General features: G+C 49.5%; 2 protein-coding genes across 2 annotated transcripts; both read right to left on the reverse strand.

Annotated features, from left to right (window-relative positions):
- Positions 1-273: 273 nt before the first annotated feature.
- On the reverse strand, positions 274-7,962 carry MCIDAS (multiciliate differentiation and DNA synthesis associated cell cycle protein). Its single transcript, XM_003265927.2, has 7 exons — positions 7,672-7,962; positions 7,488-7,584; positions 7,229-7,320; positions 3,648-3,720; positions 2,872-3,095; positions 1,702-1,812; positions 274-1,514 (listed from the first exon to the last, which is right to left on the reverse strand). The coding sequence occupies exons 1-7, from the start codon at positions 7,789-7,791 to the stop codon at positions 1,074-1,076; spliced, it is 1,158 nt and encodes a 385-aa protein (XP_003265975.1). The 5' UTR covers positions 7,792-7,962; the 3' UTR covers positions 274-1,073.
- Positions 7,963-11,825: 3,863 nt separating this feature from the next.
- Positions 11,826-14,383, reverse strand: CCNO (cyclin O). The gene is made up of 3 exons (XM_030798705.1): positions 13,815-14,383; positions 13,037-13,222; positions 11,826-12,534 (listed from the first exon to the last, which is right to left on the reverse strand). Exons 1-3 carry the CDS (start codon positions 14,193-14,195, stop codon positions 12,049-12,051), a joined length of 1,053 nt encoding a protein of 350 aa, XP_030654565.1. The 5' UTR covers positions 14,196-14,383; the 3' UTR covers positions 11,826-12,048.
- Between the last annotated feature and the right edge of the window lie 10,162 nt (positions 14,384-24,545).

Genomic DNA, 24,545 nt, shown 5'->3' on the forward strand with positions numbered 1-24,545 from the left:
TACTTGACATATGCCACTCACATAATTTCAGAAATGAGTAGAAAAAAGAATCCCAGACAAAAGGGAATAGAAGTCAAGTCAAAGTGAAGGCACACTGACTTTTTATAGTTAAGTTTTTCTTACAAGTTATATAAATCGAGCCAAGAAATGTACAATATGACTGTGCACCCCAGTTTTATCTGTGTAGTTCAAATAGGTAGTTTTACTTTGATCAAGATTTCCACACTTGATTTCTGGCAAAAAAAAAAAAAAAAAAAAAAAAAGGGAACACTCTTTTTCATGTGGTATATGCTATTTTCTTAAAACAATATATATTTCTCATTAACACTGTTTGCTTTTTAGGTGGTTATTCTATTTGCACAAATAGAACTGTATGGATAATGAATATAAACTGTTACCATAAATCTTCTAAATTATATGAATGATCATTACAAACAAATGTGCTTAGCACCTATTTTGTTGATAGCCCATTGCCTCTGAGAATCTGCCTTTTCCTAAGACAACTGTTCAGGTTACCTCTCCCGATTTTGTATTCTGGCCACCAAAATAAAAATTTTCAATAGTAACAAAATTAGGTGTCCTTTCAGGACTGAGGGAAGTGGAGTGATGTATAAAAACATTCACCCAGAAACCAGGCTTCTGGGCCTAGAGTCCTTAAGTGACTAGTTAAAGTGATTGAAAGGTTCCAGTGTTTCCCATTGCAGGAAATTACTTAACCTCTTAGAGCCTTCTTTTCCTTCTTATAATATTAGAGCATTATATAATTATAAAAGTAACTATGGTTTCTAAATCCTTCCCTGCTCTAAAAATACATAATTCAAAGCTGCTAAAAATAAATACTTTTAAAATTGGCTGTGACATATGTGACATATATATATACAGAGTTTCACTGTGACAAGGGGAGGGACTATACAATGTTTTGTAGCAGAAATTTACAATGCATCGGTATCAAGATGCTTTTGTTCCTGAAAAAATGTTTCAGGGTGGCATTCAACCTGAAGGGAAAGTTCTGGGAAGCCTCCAGGCACTTCAGTGGAAATACAGGGCAGTGTTTTGGGGGACCATATCACAGCTCAACTGGGGACCCAGCGGAACTTGTAACCCCCGTTGGCTGTTCTGATGGTGAAGGCATTGCCCTGGGGGAAGGCGAGAGTTCGGATGGTGCTGTGGCTGCGGATGGGGGTGCTGAAGGAGCCGCCCTCCTCCAGCTCACTGTGGCTCAGGTTCAAGGCACTCTGGCTGCAGTCGGTGCGCAACCCCCGGAAGGCGCCGTGCAGGTTCCCGGGCCTGGTGTCAGTGTTCGCGGGCTCTGGCTGCAGTCGGGGCCGCTTGGGATCGCGGCTCTGCAGGGCTTCATCGCAGCGCTCGGAAATCTCCCGCAGGATGGCGTCCACTTCCGCGCAATCCTGCCCCGCAGCGCTGACCAACTCCTCCAGGCTTCTTTTGGCCTTCGCCTTGAGCAGGAAGGGCTCGGCCGCCGCCCCACAATCCCGGGACTGTGTGATCATCAGCTTCTACGAAAGACAGGGAAGAGCGCCGCCCTGGGGCCTGCAGGACCCTCCGGGTTCGGGGCGTGCAAAAGGTGACCTGGGCGCGCTAGGCACCACGCACCCAGCGGTCCTCTCCTCTCCGGGGCCCCCACGGGTCCCGATGCTGGGTGCAGGGTTGGGGGCGGGGATGCACTGACCGCGCCCCACTTACATCCAGCACCGAGGCCAGGTGCCGGGTTCGGCTGGCGAGTTCCTTCAGCTGCACGTTCCGCTCCTTGAGCGAGGCGATCTCCTCCTGTTTCTGGGTCAATGTCACGTGCAGCTGCAGGAGGAGACCCAAACATTCAGGGGTAGGCACTGTGCTGGGTCTCGTCTGCATATCTGGCATGAATCAAACCCAGATCCTGACGTCTCATCAGGAAATGGGGACGCACAGACATTTACGCTAGTGAGAATAATAATCAATTTACTTTTTTTTTTTTTTAAACAAAGCACTTGGACAAAATTTATCTCCATTAATCCTCAGTGTAGCGTGCTGATAAAGAGTACTGACTTGGGCAACAGGCAGATCTAGGTTCTGTCACTGAAGTTCGACAATTCTATGTCTCGATTTCCTTGTAAAACGGGGCTAGTAAGAGTATCTAGCTCAATGATTGTGAACATTAAGTGGGAAGAGAAAGGATAAATTGGTAAGTCCAGGGCCAGACACATAGAAAGCCTTCAATAAATATTGGCGTCCCTTCTAAAAATCTGGCAGGCACTATGCAATATATGCATGTAATACAACTGCACTTGTACCTCTAAATCCCCCCAAATAAAACTATTTTTAAAAATAAATAAAATGGCCAGGTGCAGTGGCTCACGCCCATAATCTCAGCACTTTGGGAGGTTGAGGCAGACGGATCACCTCAGGTCAGGAGTTCCAGACCAGCCTGGCCAACATGGTGAAACCCCATCTCTACCAAAAAATATAAAAATTGGCCAGGTGTGGTGGCACGCGCCTGTAATACCAGCTACTTGGGAGGCTGAGGCACGAGAATGGCTTGAGCCTGGGAGGCGGAGGTTGTAGTGAGCCGAGATCATGCCACTGCACTCCAGCCTGGGCGACAGAGCGAGCGAGACTCCGTCTCAAAAAAAAAATGAATAAATAAATAAAAAATAATTAATAAAATAAAATAAAAATCAGGTGGGGTAGAATTATTACCACTTAATGAATTTGGAAACAGGTGGAGCCACCGGAGCAATGGCAGCTACGTGAACCACCAGTCAGTCCACTGGTTCCAACTCACAGGACCTCATCCTCGCCCTTGCAAACCCCTCTTCCACCCTCTATATCCTGTCGCTGCCCCAGGATTCTTGGTCGCCAGGCCAGTGTCCCTACTTGATTATTCTCAACAAGCGCGTCTCCCAACGCTCTCTGGTTCTGGTCCGCCACCTCCTTCCAGTACTGCTCAGGCGGGGGCACGTCTGGAGGGCGCAGCGGTGGTGACTGCAGGGCCCGTGGGTCCAGTGGCGGGGAGAGGCAGGGCCCGAATGGTGATATGTCGCAAGGAGAGAAAGGGAAGTCTCCGCTGGCCAGGGTAGGCGACATCATAGAGGATGAGTCTGGAGAAGAGCAGGAGCTGGATTTGCAGCCTCAAACTCATGCCCAGCTAGTTACAGGAGCAAAATGCCACTCTGGGTGTAGGGTGTATGTAGAGATTTTTCTTTATTAAATTAAGCACCCCTTACTCCTAAACGCCTGATTATGAGGCCCTTCCTGATAGCCTGTACACACACAGCAGGTATCCAACATACGCCTGTTAAGTTTACCTGAATTCAATCAAGAAAACTTCCTTGGGCCTGCACGTCACACAGGCCTTCGATCCCCTGCACACTCGTCACTCAACCTCCCCTGCCACACCACAGCATAGGGCTCCCTCTCCCGGAACTCACACCGATCCCAGATAAAGCGCTATGTAGATCCAGCGGTTCGACTTCTCCACGGGGGAGAGAAATGTCCTAAATATGGAAAAGCCTGACTCTTTGATGAGTTGCTGGAGAGTCGTTGACAGTTGGCTGGGTTTACCACCTTCACGACCACGAAATCTGAACTAGTCTGATTTGGGAGTGGGGGACATCCCCGCTGTTATTTAACTGCCAGGAGACTGCGCTTGCCTGCAATGAAATCATCCACCGTGTCTCTGAAATCCTGCAGATCGAAGTCTGCTTCCGTTTGGAGGGAATGGTTCTGAAATAAACCAGAGGTGTACGCTGGTTAACGAGTCTGGCGTTAGAAAGCCTTCAATAAATATTGGCATCCCTATTAAAAATCTGGCAGGCACTATGCAATATATGCACGTAACACAACTGCACTTGTACCCCTAAGTCCCCCCAAATAAAACAATTTTTTTGGCGGGTCCGGAACCCTTTCCAGACCAACAGACCTCTTCCCGGGCTCGGCGTCTGCTCGCACTCACGTCGCCAGCCCTGTCTCGTACCCGAAAATTCAAGCCCCATCCGAGACAGGGAACCCAGCAGGCTTGCACTGCCACGGTGGGGAGCGGGACGCACGGAGCACGACACTGACTGGGGGAAGGGGCAGCAGTTCGCGGCTCCTGCAGAGCAGCTGCGTGGCGGCAATGGGTCCTTCCACGGGCGGTGCGGCGGCCCAGCGCCGGCTCCAGGCAGCCGAGTAGCCCGCCACCCACCAACCAGCTAAGCAGCCGCCTCCGTAAGGCTCAGCGGTTCCCCGTGCGCCTGCGAAATTTCAGCTCCCACTCACCAGCGACCGGCCACCGAGCCGCTGCGGTAGGAGCTGAGAGCACGTCTTGAACACCGGATCTTTCCACCCAAGACCCGACAGCGTGCAGGGGCCTCGAGCAGTAATTTGAGGCCGCGTTTCCCGCCAAGGTTTGGCCCCAGCTAACCGCCCCGCCCCTGCAACCGAGCGGGAAGAAAGCTGTGATTCGAGGGGCCAGGAGAATATGGGAAATGCTTCTGTTCTGCGCACAGCCAGTGTGGCCTCCATTGCTCTTTCAGTTTCCCAAGAAGTTGGGAGTAGACTTTTCTCGTACAGCCGGTGCACCTCCAACATTTTGAACTGTATTCTCCCGGGCTCCTGTAGAGTGTCTGGGTGTGTGAGGGGAAAGGAGACCCTAAGGGGCTGGAGGCGCATGGGCCTTCTTGTTCCCTTAATTCACGGACATTTAGAGTTGATAAAAGCGCTTTTACACAGTCTCTCAGTTCATCCTCACACCAGTGTGGGAAGCAGGCGGGGCCTGGGAACTGATTCCTCTTTGAGGAAGAATCTGAAGCTCAGAGAGTTACCAGTCACCCAGCTCTGAAGTAGTGGAATAGGGCCTCGTGCCTCCATACTTCATTTCCTCTAGCTTTTCTCTCTTTTTAGGAAAGCTGGCTTCCACCGAAGACAGCACTGGGAAGGGGACAGGAGTCTCAAGGGCCATGGTAAGAGATGATGCATCCAATGGCCCACCAGAAAGACCTTATTATACTGAATGCACTGTTGATTCATTCCTTTGTGCCCATTCCTTTGTTATCCCCAAAGCCCTTCTTTACTATTCAGATATTTCTGGGAAGAGGAACTTACTCTGCCCCTAACTTCAAAGAATGCACGAGTATCAGTTTTCCCTTGCGAGAAAAAGAGTCAAGCAGGGAGGCCTCTAGCACCTCTGCCACTAGTTGGATGCTGAGACTATAACAGAAAGGAGATGAGAAAGGAAGGGCTGAGGGCCCCAGACATGTCCTGGAGCATGAGTGCTGCCCTGGTTGAAGGGGCTCATTTCTCATGAGGAGACTGGAGGCCAACTCAGGAACTGGGGCCCTGGAAATGCTACCTCTTATGCCAATCCAGGTTTTGGCCCATTCTGAACCTCAAACATTTCTAGAGCACTTCCTCTCTCTGTCCACCTTCCCCAGCAGGAAAGGAATGGGGAAATGTGATCTGAGTGTCCCAGAGGTCTCCCTGAGTGTTTCTCCCCTAGGGGCCTCTTTCCTCTGAATCAGCTCTGTCTTTCCCAGGAAAAATCCTGGATATTTTGGTCCATCTGATGTGAGCTCTGTCCTTGAAACTTCGAGGCTGGGCATAGTGGCTCACGCGTGTAATCTCAGCACTTTGGGAGGCTGATGCAGGCAGATCGCTTGAGCACAGGAGTTCAAGACCAGCTTGGGTGACATGGCAAATCCCCATCTGTACAAAAAGTACAAACAAACCAAAAACTAGCTGGCTGTGGTGGTGTGCACCTGTAGTCCTGGCTACTTGGGAGGCTGATGTGGGAGGATCGCCTGACCCTGGGAGGTCCAGGTTGCAGTGAGCCTGATCATGTCACTGCACTCTAGTCTGGGTGACAGAGTGAGGCTTTGTCTCAAAAAAAGAAAAAGAAAATAAACAAAATGAAACTTTGAATTCTACCTCCCCAATTAGATAAATCTGGCATTTCTCCAACTACAAAGCAAGAAAAAAATTCTAACAAAGAGCATGATGCCAAATGTAAAATCTGTATACCTAGACAAACATCCAACGAGAGCTGCTTGGGTTTTGTTACTTGCACAATAAACATGCTGGGGTAAGGGAGTGACCTAGGCCTCTGGGTCAGTTGGAAGATGCTCAGGCATTATCTTTCCTTATCTGATCATCCAGATCTAAAAAGAACAATTAAATGCCCTCTGCAGTGCAGTGCCCACTCCCAACTCTTGCCTTAACAATCTCTGCTCTCAGCAGCCACCTAAACTGAGCGTCTCTAGGCTCTAGCCCAAGGTTCTAGGAGGTGCTTGGAGGAGGGCTGAGTTTTGCACCACCAGCACTCCCAGTTCTGGGAGGTGGTCAAGTCTTTGTAGAGTTCCATACCGGGCCTGTCTGCAAACCCCAGACCTATTGCCAGGAAGCTGGAACTGGCACTTTTCCTGGGGGTTGCATCTGTTTAAGACCTCCTGTCCCTCTGGGCACTTCATGTCCTACCCATGAGCCAGGCTTCTGGCCTCCCAGACACCAGTGCTGGGAGACTCCCTTCTCTGCCTGGGAAGCGTCAGCACCCGCAAGTGGTGGAAGTGGGATGGGAACGAGAAGACAGGTTTTGGGGAAAAGAAAAAAGTCAAGTGCCTTTTTGCCCCATCATGGCAACTGACTAGAGCTTTTCGAAGGGCTGAACAGGACTTTGAAAAAGTGCCCAATTGCTGAAGGACTGACTGTCTCTGCAGAGAAGAACATTTTCTGCAAGATTACTTCCAGAGTTCTTTGTCCTTCCTGCTTCTTCCAACTGCAAATTCTCTTGCTCTTTTCCAGTCTTGTTAGAGAAGTTATCCATCAACCTCCACTCTTCTTATATACCCACGGAATGAAAATGGCCAGGAAGGGGGTGTTGGGAGAACTGATAGGACATGCAACAGGTTCCCAGTGCGCAACTTTGCTCCCACCCACCCGCCTGGTCTCTCAGTGCGCAATCTTGTCACAGCTCCAAAGAGTAGATAGGGAGGGGAATAGGAGGGGAGGCCTCCAGGTGAGCCCGACTGTACCAAGTTGGTCAAATCAGCTCCGGTGGATATGTGGCCTTCATAACATACTAGGATGTTAGTAGAAGTTCTGATCTGGGAGACTCAGGTGCCTGCACGATGCTTCCCCTCACCAGCTGAGTGTGCCTGCGCTCCCGACCCGAGAGGAGCTTTTGGGGAATTAAAACCACCAACCCGGAGGAGGGTTTGGGCTGCGTGAAACCACGAGGCTCCACGAGAAGGGGAGGTACCTGCGAGGCGGCCAGGTCACCACCAGGCGGCGCGTCGGACCCGAGTAGCGAAGAGCAGTCAGCGAGGTCCTGCAGGTCTATGGTGGTGAGGGCTGCGCGGGGAAACCGGGAGACACGCGCCGGGCGGGCCCTGAACCTCTCCGCCAGGCTCGCCGCTAGGACGTCAGAGCTCGGGGGAGAGAAGCTCCTCCGAGCCGTGCGCGCCGCACCCTCCCGGCGCGGGGAACCCGAGGGGTAGCGTGGGTGCCACGGGGCTCACCTGGCAGCGCTGTGGGCTCGGCGTCCGGGGGATCCTCGTACACCGACACCGAGCTCCCGCCTGTGCATCCGGGGAAGAACTTCCGCGGAGGAGCGAACTGGCCAGGCACACAAACGTTGAACGCGGGTCAGCCCTCGGGGCATGGAGCGCGCAGACCCCGCCCGGCCCGAATCAACCGCCCCACCTTCCTCTCCGGCTTCCCCGGCTTGCAGAGCAGCGCCCGGCCCGGCAGTGCCAGCACTCTGTTGGGGCAGATGCTGTCGAAGGCCCGGCGGCCGGCCGCGCCGCCCCCGCACGCCTGCATAGTGCCTCCTGCCTCCCGGTGCCGACTGCTCGGAGGCGGCGGCCCGGGCTGGGGCAGCGATCCACACCCTGCACTCCCTTCTGTGCCTGCAGGCTCCGAAGCCAGCCAGAGCTTGGGGCAGGCGCGTGGCCGAGAAGGAGTCGAGGGGCTGCCGAGGAGGTGCTGAGAGACGGCGGGGGAGGGGGAGGACGGCCGCGCGGGAGGGGCGGCTCGCGCCTGAGCGCCAGAGGTGGCGCCTTCAGCCCGGGACAATCTGCGCGCGGGCGGAGGCGTTAAACCCAACCTGGCAACCGGGCTTCCCCCCGGGAGCCTCCAGCGCGGGGCCCCGGCCCGCCAGCGCCGTTTCGGCGAGCGTTGGCGCCGCCGCCTCCCGGCCGCGCCAGGCGAAGGGAGGGAGAAGGAGGGGCGAGCGAGCGCGGGTCTCCCTCGCCCTGAGTACGGTCTTCCCGCTTACGGACAGGGGGAATGGCAAAGTTAACGATTCTTATTTCCTTTTCTTCCAACTCCAGCCACAAGGCGCACGAAATAAACGTGGAGTGACACCCGCCAGCGCTAGACTCCGGCCTTTGCGCTCCTGCAGGATTTAGTAAGGATGTAGAATACCGGCAGGGATGCCCTGGAACAGCCCCCTTATTACAGAAGCCCCTTCCCTCAAACCTGAACCTTATCCTGGGTCCTGACTTACGGATTTCCACGTGGTCTCTTTTAGCCTGAGGCCAAGAGCCCGCCCCGCTCCCCAAGCCCCGCACTCTTCTCGGCAGTGGCGCGTGAGCACAGCCTTTAAAAGACCGTCCGTTAAGAAAAAGTGACACTACGAACCCTCTTCCACTTTCTGAAAACGCCACAGTGGAGAGTACCGAATCCCCGAAAACCCTGTTCCTGTCTCTCCTAGTGGCCTCAGCGGCCCATCGCCACGTTTGGCTGGTCTCTTCGCAGTCGTAGTTGCCATTCCCAACCCAACACCTCTCCAAGGAATGGGCATTTTCCTCAGTCCGAGGCATCTCCTAGGGAGGGGCATCCTTAGGCGAGGGACCTTTCTCAGTACCACTCATATTCATCCAATTCGAACAGTCATCTGAAATTGGAATCTTTGTGTACCCCCCGCCCCCATACTGGGCACCTTGTTTTCCCCTTATACCTAGTAGTAGTAGTGAAAGAGCCTCTAGTAAGAAACAAGATACCCTAACAGCGGTGGAAGGTAATCCAATGATAGAGCTGGAATACACTGAGAGACCCTCTGACCCACGAGTAGATGCAAAAACTGAATTGACGTGAGGTCAGCCAGCTACAGTTGGTGTGGTATGGCTCATGGTGAGGAGCTCTGGCTTTAGGGTCAGAGTGCCTGAGGACCAGGTCCATGAGCCCTAGGTCTTTAGGAAAAAAAATTACACTGGCTTCAATAGAGTTGCTGTGAAGATGAGTGAGATTATTTATGTAAAGTGACTGGTGCTTAGTATGGGTAAATTAGTGATTTTTTTAAAAAGCCCTTTCAGCTGTATTTCCAGCTTCCCACAACTTGTTCCTAGCCCTGTCTCCTGTTTCCTCTGGTTTCTGAGTAGCACAACCACCAGCCAGTCCATCTCCAACCCCATCCTCACCCACTTTCCAGCCTTTAAAATGAGTAGGGAAGCTCTTAGCTGAGTTTTGGGGAGATCTCTACACATGCAGATCATCACAGAATTTCCAGGATAGGCCCATTTTCCAAATATTCGTCAATGAGTTCTAAGTTGGAGTAGACAAAAATACGGGCATTACACATTATCTGTTGTAACAGGAACTGGAATAGCATGATTATATGACTCCTAGTCTGGATGATTCTGGAATCAGTAACTCACAGCAGTCTTGGCTGATTAATGGAGCAGATACTGGTGAAGACAACTCCCCGCAAAGTCACTCTTTTGCCTGGGGGCCAGACCCCAACCCCTTACAACCAAGCAGAGGGCCCTAATAATTTGTTATTTGAAATAGATGATATGATCTTCCTCCTCCCTTTTCATCATCACAGAGCAGCTTTTACACAAATAGCTTGGGGATCACCACTTCCTTCTTCCACAGCCAAGGAGGAGAAAGTTCCTAGAGAGTTTAGCATAGCACTATGTCAGAAGAGGCATTCAAGGGGCCCAGAGTAAGGCACTCCTGGCTCTGAGAACACCTGGAAGACACACTTTGAGAGAAGTACAAAGAAGTTTCTCTAAATTTGTTTTGAGTTTGCTTTTTATTTGTATTTGTCATACATTTTGATATATTCTAGGTGCAGGGGAACATGGCAGATTCCCCCCCCAAAAATTATCACTTTTTTCAACCATACAGAAAATTTGAAAAAACAGTACGATGAACAACCATATGTTCAACCCCACGCAAATTGTTATTTTCCCATATTTGCTCTCTGTTTCTTTGCTCCAAGTTTTTCTGCATAGCCCCTCTCCTCCCATCACTGTGCAGGTTACCACTAGCCTTTATTTCTTGAGGGCTTTCTATGTGCTGGGGGACCTGTGCTGGGGGATCAGTATGGACCATCTCATTAGAGCTATACTTCCACCCTACTAAACAGGCCCTATTGATATTCTCATTTTTATTTATTTTGAGACGGAGTCTTGCTCTGTCGCCCAGGCTGGAGTGAAGTGGCGCAATTTTGGCTCACTGCAAGCTCCGCCTCCAGGGTTAACGCCATTCTCCTGCCTCAGCCTCCCGAGTAGCTGGGACTACAGGCGCCTGCCACTATGCCCAGCTAGTTTTTTGTATTTTTAGTAGGGATGGGGTTTCACCGTGTTAGCCAGGATGGTCTTGATCTCTCGACCTCGTGATCCGCCCGCCTTGGCCTCCCAAAGTGTTGGGATTACAGGCGTGAGCCACCGCACCCGGCTGATATTCCCATTTTATAGATGAGACGTAGGCATAGATATGTGACTTGTTTAAGGTCACCTGGCAAATTGGATACAGAGCCCACTTACTGAATCACTATACTACCTTATAACACGTAAACTTAATCTCATTTAAGCTTTTCAATCTCATTTAGGCTTACAACAACCTTCGTATCAATTGTAGAGCTCAGAGAGGATATGAAATTTGCTAGAGGTGACAGAGCTGAGAGATTCAGTGCCTGCATCAGATTCATGACAGTGAGACTGAAGACAATATGACAGGTGGAGTCAAAACTCCAGCAAGCCTCTGTCTCATTTCTCAATTTGGTTTTCTCGTCTGTAAAACGATTCCCGTAACATGACTGAGGTACAGACTGCGCTGGCTCTCCAGATGTGTTCTCTATAGTCCCTACTGAATGGGGAGCACGGAGTAAATAACTGCCACCTATCTCAGGAAGAGGGTGCTTTGAGAATTACCAGAAACCTATAAGTGGGGGACATTTAGCAGTGTGGCTAAGAGTGGGACTCTAGACTCAGATCCTGGCCACTCCACTGTTTAATGGTTCTGCGCTCCAGTAGTCCTCTTCTGAAAAATGGGATAATAGACTCTGCTCCATAGAATTGCTGGAAGAATGAAATAACAAATGCTGAACACAGAACCTAGTACATAGTTAATGCTCAATGTAGCCATTATGACTATTATGCCAGTTACTTTGGGCTCACGTGTGGTAGCATGAACAGTTGGACCATGTGACTGCAGGGTAAATGGGCTCAACCTGCAATGGCCGTGACCACAGTCAAATCCTTGGTTTCCAACATGCTCCATTTGAACACGAGATTCCTCATGCGTGGATATGGCTTTCCCCCACCTCTGCTTGTGTGCCTGTGTGGTCCCCAAAGCTTCCCAGCCCCACGTCTGCCTCACCAGCAAGTGCAACCCTCTGGATAGCATGAGGTTCTATTCGAGGGTCACAGGACCCAAGCCATCAGGTGATCCTGACTCCACTAATCTCTGGAATTCAGTATCCAGGACCTCACCTGACCTGGTGTTTCCACAGATATCCCAATTACAGAGTGGACCCAGAGGGAAGGGAAAATCCCACAAACGTTGCCAACCACCACCATTCCTGAGCTTAATTCACCTTCCCTCCCCGCAGACAGACACTTGCAGGATTTAGACAAACCACAACTGTTTATTGGTGAAAGACTCAGCTTCCTCATGTGCTCGCTGCAAAATAAATAAAATACCAGATGCTACTATCGTACACTATTTACAACCTGCAGCTGACCAAGCAGGTCCTGAAGCCTTCTCTGTGGACCAATACTGCACTCTTCTGAGGCTATGGGAGAGGTCCAGCAGCCGGGCCAGGGACTAAAAGGAAACGAAGGATCTGTTTTATTTCGAGCTCGGGGGCAGGCTGCACTTCTCGCAGATCTGAACGGGCAGCATGTGAGTCAAGGAAGTACTGTTTATGGCCACCAGCAGCTGCAACTTGCCCATACAGTCCTCCAGCGCCGCCTCCGGGTGGTCTCCCAGGCGCAAGTCCACGGGCCGCGGGACCCGCAGCATGCGGTCCGCCAGCGCCAGGCAGCAGATCGCCAGGAGGGAAGGCGAGTAGCTGGTGAAGGCATAGTCGGCCAGACTCAGCTCCGCCACCCCCCGCGCCAGCGCTTGCGCTTCCAGAGCTTCGGAGGCCTCAGCCTGCCCCGCCTCCACGCGAGCGTGCGTGAAATGCTCCAGGAAGAAGCTAATGGTGGGCGCTCCCAGGGTGAAGTGCAGCTTGTGCAGCACGATGCACTCGAGGTTGCAGAGCTGCTGCCGGGAGAAGGCGCCGCAGCAGAGGGCCAGAAGCTGCTTCACGCGCGGCGGGTACACCTCCACCTGCAACACAGGGCGCACTCAACCCCGCCTTGCGGCTTCCAGGGCCCGAGGCCCACCCCAGTATGAAGCCCGGGACTTTCCCCTTCCCTTCCAGAGAGACAGCCGGGGCTCTGCCTCTCCATTGCTTCCACGTAAGTGACCTGGTGCGTACTTCCAGCGCAGTTGATCTAACTACTGTCCAACTAAAACCAAAAAAACTTGGGAAATTTTGAAGGCTTTTTCGGAGACTAGACTAGAGGTGCCAAAAGAGCTATTTGGGACTGATTACAGCTATTAGTCTATTAGGCTATTTCTTTGGAGGCTGAGTCACAGGATTGTTCGTTTGTGGAGAAATTGTGAAGTTAAGGCTAAGGGATATATGCGTATGCAAATATCTGATAAAATGAGTTCTGGGAACCCAGCACTGAATCGTGCGCGCTGGAGAGACGGGCAGCCAGGGAATGGCGGGGGAGTTTGGCTGCGTCCCCAGATGCCGCGTGTACCTGTTTGAGGCCCCAGGTACCTGTTTGCAAGCGATGAGCAAGGAGGTGACCCCAAGCAGCTGGAAGCAGTCTGCAGCCACCGGCGTGGTGGTGAGGAAGCGGTCCAGAGTGTTCACCGTCAGGCACAGCGACTCGAAGGAGAGGCCGAATTGGCGGTGCACCGGGATCAGCCAGCTGAGCAGCTTACAGCGGGATTCCGCCGTCACCTGCCGGGAAGGAGGGGGGAGGCGGGCCCGCTGGGCTTAGGGTGGAGAGGGACTGTGGAAGGGAAGGAAGGGCCAAGAAGAATCGGGGAGCTTCCCCGGAGATGGGCAAGAAGATTTCAGAAAGACAAACGCAATGGAAACTGGGAAACGCGTGGGCGGTGCTGAGCCGGAACACCGGGATTGGGACCTGGCGCTGTGCAGGGAGCGTCGTACACATTACCTCGCATAAAGGGCTCAGCATTCAAAGGGGAGGGGTTCCATTTTGCAGATGAAGAAAGAAGCTCAGGGTGTTAAATAACTTGCCCGAGTTCGGTAGGAGTCCGGACTCAACCCAGAAACGAATTCCTTTCTACCGTGCCGCAGTAGCCAGCTTGGGACTTGGGGCAAGTCCCTCAAGCCGTCTACGCCCCACTTTTCTCCATCTGTAAAATGAGGCCGGTGACGCCCCCCCACGGCCCCTTGTGCTTCGACTCGGGGCGGGAGCTGGGCTGTCGCGGGCCCGGGCGCTCGGAGGGCCGACCCGGCAGGAGAGGAGAGAGCCTGGGAGGAGAGGAAGAGCAGCGGCGGGGAGCTGGCTCTACCAGCACCTCACTTGTGGCTGCCGTGCCAGCGCCTCCCGCGGGTGGAAGTGGCTCTCCTGCGCCTTGCGGAAGGCGTAGCAGCTCTGGCCGTAGTCGCGGAAGGTCTGTAGATCTAGCTGCGCCAAGGGATGGGCCAGGCCGGGCAGGGGGCTACCGCCCCGCGCCGCAAAGGGGCTGTCTGCGCCGTCTGAGCCGGAGCTGGGGGACTCGAACAGGTCGCAAATGCCGGAGTCTCCCGGGAGCGGGCACGGGTTCAGGGGATGCAGCGGCTGTTTCCTCCGGAGGCGCGGACGCCTGCTCTTCTTCACCGGGGCGCGTAGGTTCTGGTCGTTGTCCCGCCTCCCCGCCCGGGCGGCGGGGCTCGAGGGGCTGGTTGGACAGGGGGTCACCATGATGCGGCCGCGTGGCCGCTTTACTACCTTCAACACCCGTGCTGCGGCGGGCAGCAAACGCGCACTCGAAAGTGCGAAGGAGGCCCGGCTCAGAGGCTGGCGCGGTCCTAAGTACCGGGCCGGCTCCTTCTCTCTACCACACCCCCGGCCTCTCACTGGCTGAGCCCAGAGCGGCACCGGAGCCGCGACTTTCCGGCTGGAGAACCACTCGCCTCAGGGCGCTGGCAGCGCGTCGCCTCCGCGGCCCGCCAGGGGGAGGGGGAGAGGAAGGGGAGGGGGAGGGGGAGCCGCAGCGCGCGCCAGGCACCCGCCTTTCGCGCCTGCCTCCTGCGTTACCCGGGCAACCGGAGCCCGGGTCGCTGCTGGAGCCCGGCACGCGGAGTGGGAGTGGGGCTGCGGCAGGCGCAGCCAAGCGGCTCCGCTGCGCCGGATAAAAGATTCTCCCAGGGGGCATCTCCCTGTCCTTGGCCAGATGGTCTCGACACGTGCGGGCACCTCTAACCCAGGTCGGTAATTTTGTAAAGGTCTGATCTTCAGTTCCAAACGAAAGTCGGGCTAGAATTCTGTCAACACAGGAAAAGTTTTCTTCAGTGACCCAAACAAGCAATAGTGTTAATTCAGTTGCGTTTGTGGGTTTTGTTTCGGTGGGTACTGGAGTAGCCAGTTCCCTTCCTTCCGCCAGCCTCGGGGAGCGAGCCTCAGAAAGGCCGTCTGTGCTGCGGAATAGATTGGAGCTCCACCAGCCAGCTACGGCTTTCGCGCTCAAAACAAAACGGAAAACTGCCGGATCAACCTCAGTCGGCAAGCAAGTTTGCAGGCCGTGAAGACTTTCTCCCACACTTTTCACCCCAAGCCAAGTAAGCTGGGGCTACAGCGGTTTAAGAACATTGTTGGAAAGTTGCATTTCGAGTTTGATCGAATTGCTCACAGCCTGTTTCGTTTTAGGTCATTAGCTTCTGGCCTTCTGCCCCGCCGGCAGCCCAGTCCTTGGTTTTTCCCCGCTTCCTGCGTCCGCTCCTTCAGAGTGATAAACTCAGGGAAATTAAAGTTGGAATGGGGACTCCCAGGCCGACCGGGCGTGGCAGTTTCCGCAAGGCGCCTCGGGTTTAGTCCACAGACTCCTGTCCTGGTAGAAGCTGGAGCCCTTCTCTGGCCTGAGTGAATCTTCCTGTGGGTCTCTGACCCTACAGGAGAAGGAGCTGCAGGAGCACAAGTAGCCCATAATCAACCTCACAGGCACTTAGCAACGGCAGAAAGCTCAGGTACCCTCAACCCCGGTGTTTTCCAGAGGCGAGGCTACTGGGTGCCAAACCAAGAGCAGGTTCAGCCACCTAACCTCATTCCAGAAGAAAGCTGACAAATGTGCCTACTCAAAGGGCAAGTTTCTGTCTATGAAAATTTAGTAGATGGTGGGATGGTGTCTCCTAGAGATGCAGGTGAAAGAAAAGGAATGGATTTTGGGTTCTGATCACTGTTCCTCCTATTTCCCCGTAACTCTGAGCAAGCTCTCTATTCTGCCCTAAATAATGTTATTTGGGCTGGGCGTGGTGGCTCACAACTGTAATCCCAGCACTTTGGAAGGCCAGGGCAGGTGGATCACATGAGGTCAGGAGTTTGAGACCAGCCTTGGCCAACGTGGTGAAACCCCATCTCTACTAAAAATACAAAAATTAGCTGGGGGTGATAGCACACACCTGTAATCCCAGTTGCTTGGGAGGCGGAGGCACGAGAATCGCCTGAACCTGGGAGGTGGAGGTTATAGTGAGGCAAAGTCATGCCACTGCACTCCAGCCTGGGCAACACAGCAAGGCTCTGTCTCAAAAATAAATAAATAATGTCATCTCTAACATGGGAGACGAGCTAAGAAACACTGGGAGTGGTGCCAGTCCTTACTGTCTCTCAGACTATTGTTGGGAAGAGCAACATTATGGGAGGAGCAATTGAACCTGTGGAGAGGGCTCAGATACCAGACTTCTTCCTAGAGAAGCTTTCTGGGTGAGGAGAAAGAATCCAGGAATTCTGATTTTCTCATATTGGCCCAGGTGGCCAGTGTGGTAAAGTGAAAAGAGCAGGAAGTCGACTCCTTTTTCCTTTTTTTTTTTTTCTGTTTAAAATCGAATTATGCTTTCATCTATTTTTTTTTTCTTTTTGAGACAGAGTTTCCCTCTTGTTGCCCAGGCTGGAGTGCAATGGTATGATCTCAGCTCACCGCAACCTCTGCCTCCCGGGTTCAAGCGATTCTCCTGCCTCAGCCTCTCTAGTAGCTGGGATTACAGGCATGTGCCACTGCGCCTGGCTAATTTTGTATTTTTAGTAGAGACGGGGGGTTTCTCCGTGTTAGGCTGGTCTTGAACTCCCGACCTCAGGTGATCCTCCCGCCTTGGCCTCCCAAAGTGCTGGGATTACAGGCATGAGCCACCGTGCCTGGCCATCTATTTTTTTCTTTTTCTTTTTTTAAGACAGAGTCTCTGTTGCGAGGCTGGAGTGCAGTGGTGAGATATGAGCTCACTGCAACCTCTGCCTCCCAAGTTCAAGTGATTTTCCTGCCTCAGCCTCCTGAGTAGCTGGGACTACAGGTGCGCACCACCACACCCAGCTAATTTTTGTATTTTTAGTAGAGACTGGGTTTCACCATGTTGGCCAGGATGGTCTTGATCTCTTGACCTCGTGATCCGCCTGCCTCGGCCTCCAGAAGTACTGGGATTACAGGCGTGAGCCACCATGCCCAGCCTGTTTTTTCTTTTTTTTTTGAAAATCTAATTAGTGAAGTCAACTCCTGAGGGCAAAACTGTGGCTCTCTTATTGGTTATCTTAGGCAAGACATTTCCCCCTCTGAGTCTCCGTTTCCTCATCTGTTAAATATGGATATTATTATTTGCCTTGAGGGTCAAGTAAAATAGATGTGGAAATTCAGTGTCCTTTTTGAACGTAAAATAGTCGGGTCACCTTAAAGCTGTCATTGGAGAGTCAACAGCATTATCACACTGGAGCTATGCTTTTTGTTTGTTTGAGATGGAGTGTTGCCCTGTCCCCCAGGCTGGAGTGCAGTGGCATGATCTGCGGTCACTGCAACCTCTGTCTCCCAGGTTCAAGCGATCCTCCTGCCTCAGGCTCCTGAGTAGCTGGGATTACAGGCACCTGCCATTATCCCTGGCTAATTTTTGTATTTTTGTAGAGACAGGGTTTCACCATGTTGGCCAGGCTGGTCTTGAACTCCTGACCTCGGGTGATCTGCCCGCCTCGGCCTCCCAAAATGCTGCAATTACAGGCGTGAGCCACCGCACCTGGCCACACTGGAGCTATTCTGAAAAAAAGCGCCATCATTTGATCCACCTGTGAACGTGAGACTCTCTTTGCACCACACTGAAAATGCTTTGCACTCCCAGGGAGTTTGCCTATAGTTAGAGTCAATTCCCAACAGGTAGTGCTTGAGCTTTGGCTTGATGGACGTATTCCTCAGTCTTCTGGAATGCCTGCTGTGCCAGGTGCTGGGTCTAAAACTGTAAGACTGCACCGGCCCTGCCCTCACAGAGCTGCATAGTAGTTGGAGGAACAAAGAACCACTTGTTGCACTTGTTTAAATGATTACTGTGTGGTAAAGGATTACTGATAGAGGATTTACTGGATTTAGGGTTGACAGATAAAATACAGGACACAGCGTTAATTCGAATGTCAAATAAAAAAATGTTTAGCATTGAGTATGTCCCAAATATTGCATGGGACATATTTATAAGAAAAAACTATTCATTAGTTAGTATATTATAGCAGGGAACATACTAAAAGATGATTTGTTGTTTATCTGACATTCAAATTTAACTGGGCATCCTGACATCTGGCAGCCCTGATGTCACAGAAACCCATAGTAGGGGCAATTAGCCTGGCCTGGAAAGGCTTCCCAAAGCAAGTTGTAGTTAAGCTAAGAGAGAAGGAGTTGGGTGGAAAGAAGAGAGGAGGGAGAAATCATTCCAAGTAGAGTAGCAGGATGTGGGAGGGTCTGGAAGCATGATTCCTGGAATGTTATAGGGCCTACTTAATACAGAGTGACTAGAACACAGGGTTAAATGGAAGAGAGGTAGGGAAAATAATAGCTAATACTTAAATAAAACTTAGGTGCCAGGAACTTTATTATGCTCTTCATGCATATTATATTCATCTTCCCAGTAGTTCTGTGAGATCGCTTCTATTATTTTCCCCATTTTATAGATGAGAAAACTGAGGCATAGAGAAGTAATTTTCCCAAAGTCACAAAGCTAGTAAATGGCAGAACCAGAATTCAAACTTAGACAGCCTTGCTCTTTGCTCCATAGTCACCATGCCACAATGGTAAGATCATACAGTGCCTTGTAAGCTACATTAAATGTTTAGACTTTACCTGAAGCCACTGAAGAGTCCTGACCAAAGGAGAGAGATCTTTTATTTAAAAAATTACTTTAAGGCTGGGTGTCGTGGCTCACACCTATAATCCCAGCACTTTGGGAGGCCGAGGCAGGTGGATCGCTTGTGCTCATGAGTTTGAGACCAGCCTGGGCAACAAGGTGAAACCCTGTCTCTACAAAAATACAAAAATTCGCTGGGATTGGTGGCATGTGCCTCTAGTTCCAGCTACTTCGGAGGCTGAAGTGGGATGGTGACTTGAGCCGGGGAGGCAGAGATTGCAGTGAGCCACGATCATATCACTGTACTCCAGCCTAGGCAACACAGCCAAATCTTGCCTCAAAAAAATAAATCAAATTACTCTAGCTGATATGTGGAAAACAGATTGGAGAAGCAAAGGTTGAAGCCCAGTTAGGTGCAGTAATTCAGGCAAGAGATGATTGTGGGTAATGAGGATGGAGATAGGATATTAGATTCTAAAGATTTAGGAAATAGATTACAAAGGGGGCGCCATGTTGAAGGTTAGGTGAATTCAAGGAGGTCTGTGAGTCTGGCTTATGTACTCAGGCAAGTGGGTTGGCAGTTAAAACAATGAAACCTGTCAGTCTGTTTAAGGTCAAAAAGAAAGTTCCATGTTTCCATTCAATTAAGTCTTCACTGTAAAGATGGAGCTTAATCAGGATGCAAGTACCAAAAGACAATATTTAAATAATGAATGAACATATGTAAATAGCAGTGGTTACCTTTTGTTCTCAAATGTTGCTTAGTTAAAACAATATCCCCAAGATTTTGACTGAATTAATGAAAATATTCAATATAAACTTGTATATGGCTTCACTGTGCATCATGGAATTTAGCAAAACCTTGAAAGGAGCTTTTTTTAGTATAGCATCTCAGTCGTAAGCAGTCTTTTAATTCAGGGGATGGTTTTAACATTTTTTTCTAACTCTTAATATTGGATAAAACCTATTTTAATTGATTTAACTTGGATATAAAAGCCTTCTTAAACTTATCTTCAAAGCTCAGGGCTAGGTTTTATGTCTAGGACTCCTGTCCACTGCTTCCAAGAAAAGGCATAGTTTATCTCCCCTTGGTCATTTCTCCTCTATAGATAGAGTAGGAAAGGAAGGAATCTCAGCTATGTCTTCATTAAATGGTCATCATGACATCCTTACCTCTTTCCTCTGCCTTCTGATGTTACAGCTTGTGCTCATTGTTAAAAGCAGTGTTTACTTTTAGTCATTTGTTAATTTATTCATCAAATATTTTTTGAGTTCCTACTATGTATTAGGCACTTTTCTAGGCGCTGGGAATATCACAGTGAATAAAATAGACCAAAATTCCTGCCCTAATAAACTTTATGTTTTAGTGGGAGGAGACATAATAATCAAATAAATGTATGTTTATGTTAGATGGTAAAAAAGAGCTAAGAAAATAAAGCAGGAAAGGGGAATGGGAACTTTAGGGCATGGGGTTATAGGAATTTTAAATAGGGAGGTCAGGAAAAGCCTCACTGAGCAGTTGACATTTGAGCAAAGACCTGAAGGAGTTGAGAGAGTGAATCATGCTTATTCTGGGGAAAGGGCATTCCAGGCAAAGGGAACAGCATGTGCAAAGGCCCTGAAACAGGAGTGTGCCTAGAGCAGAGTAAGGGGGCAGAAGAGTGGGAGATGGAGACAGAGGTTCTGACAAGGGGTGTGTAGATTTTATAAATTAAATATATTATTACAATTAACTTCATCTATTTCTTTTTAGTTTTTAAAATGTGATTTCTGGGCCTGGCACAGTGGCTCATGCCTGTAATCCCAGCATTTTGGGAGGCTGAGGTGGGCGGATCCCTTGAGGACAGGAGTTTGAGACCAGCCTGGCCAACATGGTGAAACCCCATCTCTACTAAAAATACAAAAATTAGCCAGGCATGGTGGTGTATGCTTGTAACCCCAGCTAGGGAGGCTGAGGCATGAGAATCACTTGTACCCAGGAGGCGAAGGTTGCACTGAGCTGAGATTGTGCCACTGTACTCCAGCCTGGGGGACAGAACAAAACTCTTTCTTAAAAAAACAAAAAGTGGTTTCTGGAAATTTTAAATTTACATACGAACAGCCTGGGCAACATAGTGAGATCCCATCTCTACTAAAAATTTAGAAAAAAATGAGGCATGGTGGCTCATGTCTGTAGTCCTAGCTACTTGGGAGGCTGAGGTGGGAGGATCACTTGAACCCAGGAGTTTGAGGTTATAGTGAGTTATATGATCGTGCCACTGCACTCCAGCCTGGGTGACAGAGTGAGACCCTGTCTCAAAAAATTAAAAAAATTACATATGTGGCTCACATTGTGTTTCTGTTGTACAACACTATTTTAGAAGAATTGGGCCGGGTGCGGTGGCCCACGCCTGTAATCCCAGCACTTTGGGAGGCCGAGGCGGGCGGATCATGAGGTCAGGAGTTCAAGACCAGCCTGGCCAAAATGTTGAATCCCTGTCTCCACTAAAAATACAAAAATTAGCTGGGCGTGGTGGCGGGCGCCTATAATCCCAGCTACTTGGGAGGCTGAGGCAGAGAATTGCTTGAACTCGGGAGGTGGAGGTTGTAGTGAACTGAGATCATGCCACTGCACCCCAGCCTGGGCAACAGAACGAGACTCTGTCTCCAAAAACAAAAACAAAACATAAAAAGAAAAATAGAAGAATTAATTAGGCTGAGAATAAATGTGGGTGGCAGGAGAAGGACGCAGGCAGAAACGGAAAACACTTAAACTGAAAACAGAAAACACTTAAATTGAAACTTAAGAAACTATTAAAATAATTCAGATGAGAGGTGATGGTGTCTTGAACCAGGATAGTAGGTAGTAGAGATGGTGAGAAGTGATTAGATTCTGGATATATTTTGAATATAGGCCAACAGAATTTGGTATAAAGATATAGGGGCTGGGCACAGTGGCTCACGTCTGTAATCCCAGCACTTTGGGAGGCCAAGGTGGGAGGGCTGCTTAAGACCTGCCTGTGAGACACTGCCTCTACAAAAAATCCAAAAATCACAAAATTAGCTGGGCATGGTAGCTGGTGCCTGTAATCCCAGTTGCTTGGGAGGCTGAGGTGGGAGGATTCCTTGAGCCTAGGAGGTTGAGGCTGCAGTGAGCCATGATCATGCTACTGCACTCCAGCCTGGGTAACAGACTGAGACCCTGTCTCAGAAAAGAGAAAGATATAGGGTATGAGAGAAAGAGTCAAGGATGATCCTAGATTTTCTGACATGAATAATTGAAGATATGAAGTTGTCATTAGCTGAGATGGAAAGGATTGAGGGGAGGAAAAGGTTTTATGGAGAAGATAAGGAGTTTGAGTCTGTTATGCTTGAGACATCTTCCAGGCATCCACGTGGGGAGGTAAAACAGGTATTTGAATACACAAATTGAGAGTTGAGGTGTGAGGTCTGGGTTAGAGATGTGAATTTGGGTGTTAGCAATGAATAAGGGTAAATACCATAATTGACACTAAACAACGAATTTTGTGTCTCCCTCCATCTCACCACAGTGTTTTTCTAATGTTCCACTGCCTTTTTGTAGAATGCACTGTTGAAACCCAATTCAATGTAGTTTTAGACAGGACATATAATAAAGTGATATTCCTGCACATCTCTTGGTCCTGTGCTTCACCTTCTAGAGATTTTAAACAAGACTGTCAGAGATATCAGTGCCACGTTTTCCTCTCCTCAGTATTTGTAGTTGGTGTGAATGATATGGTCCAAGTTAAAAGCATTTTATTTTCCCCATGAAAAGTCTTTAAAATTAATTTCTGTTTACTAATCTCTCTGGGACCTGGGCCCAGTGCTCCTTAAATGCGCTAGGTAAACCTAAAATACTTTAAAAATGTAAAACCGAATTAAACTCAGGCTTCTACATCAAAAGCTGCTTAACCACGATTTGACCTGTTTGTTTTCAGTATGGTTTATAAAATGTGCAAGGCAGTATTAACATGATGGAACCAGAGGTTTTTTTTAATTCCAGTTTGGCACTTCAGTTTGAGACAAAAGCCCCCACCCTCACCGTGTTCCAGCTCTATGATGGGGGCTGAAGTAGGAACAATGCACTTACTGACAGTGCCTTGTTTTAGCAAACAAAGTAGGTTGCCACCTAAATGTGAACATTCGCTAGCACCTTAAAATAATGCTTAAACTCAGTTTTGATGTCAGTAAAAATTCTAATATTTACTTAAGACTCTATTTTCTATTAATGTATTTAAGCATCAAAATTGAGACATAAACTTAAAGTCAGGCAAGTTTTGCTGGTATTTAGTACACAAAGGGCAGGAATTTTTAGCACATTTAAAAAACCCGGACGTTTGACTTACACGTCTAAATGTCCACCTGGGAAAAAGGCTATCTCTTTGTTACCTGCCTGCCTGGAGTTTTGCCAGTCCCCAGTTCACTAAAAGTTCAGTACACACGCTCAAGTTTACTGCTTCTCTCCTCATGCATAGATGTGCCTTTTCTCCCAACTCTCCTCAGATTCCCTCCTATCTGTGGCAATCTGCCCGGCACAGGCAGTACTGTGCAGTGGTTAAGAGCTTTGGCTCTGGAGTTTGACTTCTGGAGTTCAATCCTGTCTGCAGTATACTAGCTCTGTGAACCTGGGCAAGTTATTCAACCTTTTTATTTCTGTTGCTCTAGTGTTTAAAAAATTGGGATAGTAAGGGTATCCTATAGGATTGTTATAACGACTAGTTAAGACATATAATACGTTCATGTAGTTTTCAATATCAGTTGCTGCTATAATTATGGTTTTTTTTCTAGCTAAGGTATAAGGTATATGTGTTTTTGTCATCCAGGGTAGTTGGAAAACTAATACCTGTTTTTTGGTTTCTTATAGGGAGTGTGTGTATTTATAGTTACAAAGAGGCTACTATTCATATTATAGTTCCACTGGACTTTGAGATCTGAAGCTGGTCTTTGAGTACTGAACTAAAGGTCTAGCCCTCCAAATAAACATCATCTGGTGTAACATTTAAGTTTTACTTCTTTTTTTTTTTTTTTTTTTTTTTTTTGAGACAGGGTCTCACCAGGCTAGAGTGGCACCAGCAGGGCTCACTGCAGCCTCCTCACCTGCACCCCCCAACTGGGCTCAAGCAGTCCTCCTGCCTCTGGGGACTACAGGCACATGCCACCATGCCTGGCTAATTTTAGTATTTTTTTTTTTTTTTTTATAGACTGGGTCTTGCCATGTTGCCCAGGCTGGTCTTGAACTCCTGGGCTCAAGTAATCCACCCACCTCAGCCTCCCAAAGTTCTGGGATTACAGGCATGAGCCACTGTGCCTGGCCCAAGAAATTTTACTTCTATAAAGGTTAAGTCTCTTTGCCATATTCAGATGCTGGGTGGAAAGGTCTCCAGCAGCAACCTCTTTCCTTCCAGGCTCTGGATCAGAAGAGCACATCAAGAACTAAAAGGTAGTAAGCACTGCAGCATAATTATGCTTGAAGCCAGCCCAGGCCTCAACTCTGTTATAGTGTGGGATACTAAGTGACTTGTTTCAGTGGGCCTTGCAAGCATTTCGTCAAACTGATGGTAGCCTGATGCTTACTCTGCTGGATTCCCTTTAGATGGTGGTGTTGCCCATGTAGACTCAGGGCTGTCAGGAGCAAGGAACCTTCCTGATACTGTGTGTGTAACATTTAGTGTGTTGCAATTTACTTATGATATGGTCAAGATTTTGTTATACTATCAAACTTGTTTTGGGTATTATGTAGCTTCATTATATCATATACCAGGATATAGGGAACAGAATCTTATCTGAAGAATGACATCATTCTTGGTGTCATTTGCTTGGAGAAAAAGTGTGCTTTCTAGAAAAGAAGCCAGAATAAAGGGAAAGATGTTGGTAATTTGCAGGAAGGAAATCTCTTTCTTGGATTTGCTATTCCCCTGCATCCCCCTACCCCACCCCGGTATTGGGGTATCCAGGAGATTTGCTCTTCATTGTC

The sequence above is a fragment of the Nomascus leucogenys genome, chromosome 18 (genome assembly GCF_006542625.1).
Source record: "Nomascus leucogenys isolate Asia chromosome 18, Asia_NLE_v1, whole genome shotgun sequence".
NCBI classification, from domain to species: domain Eukaryota; kingdom Metazoa; phylum Chordata; class Mammalia; order Primates; family Hylobatidae; genus Nomascus; species Nomascus leucogenys.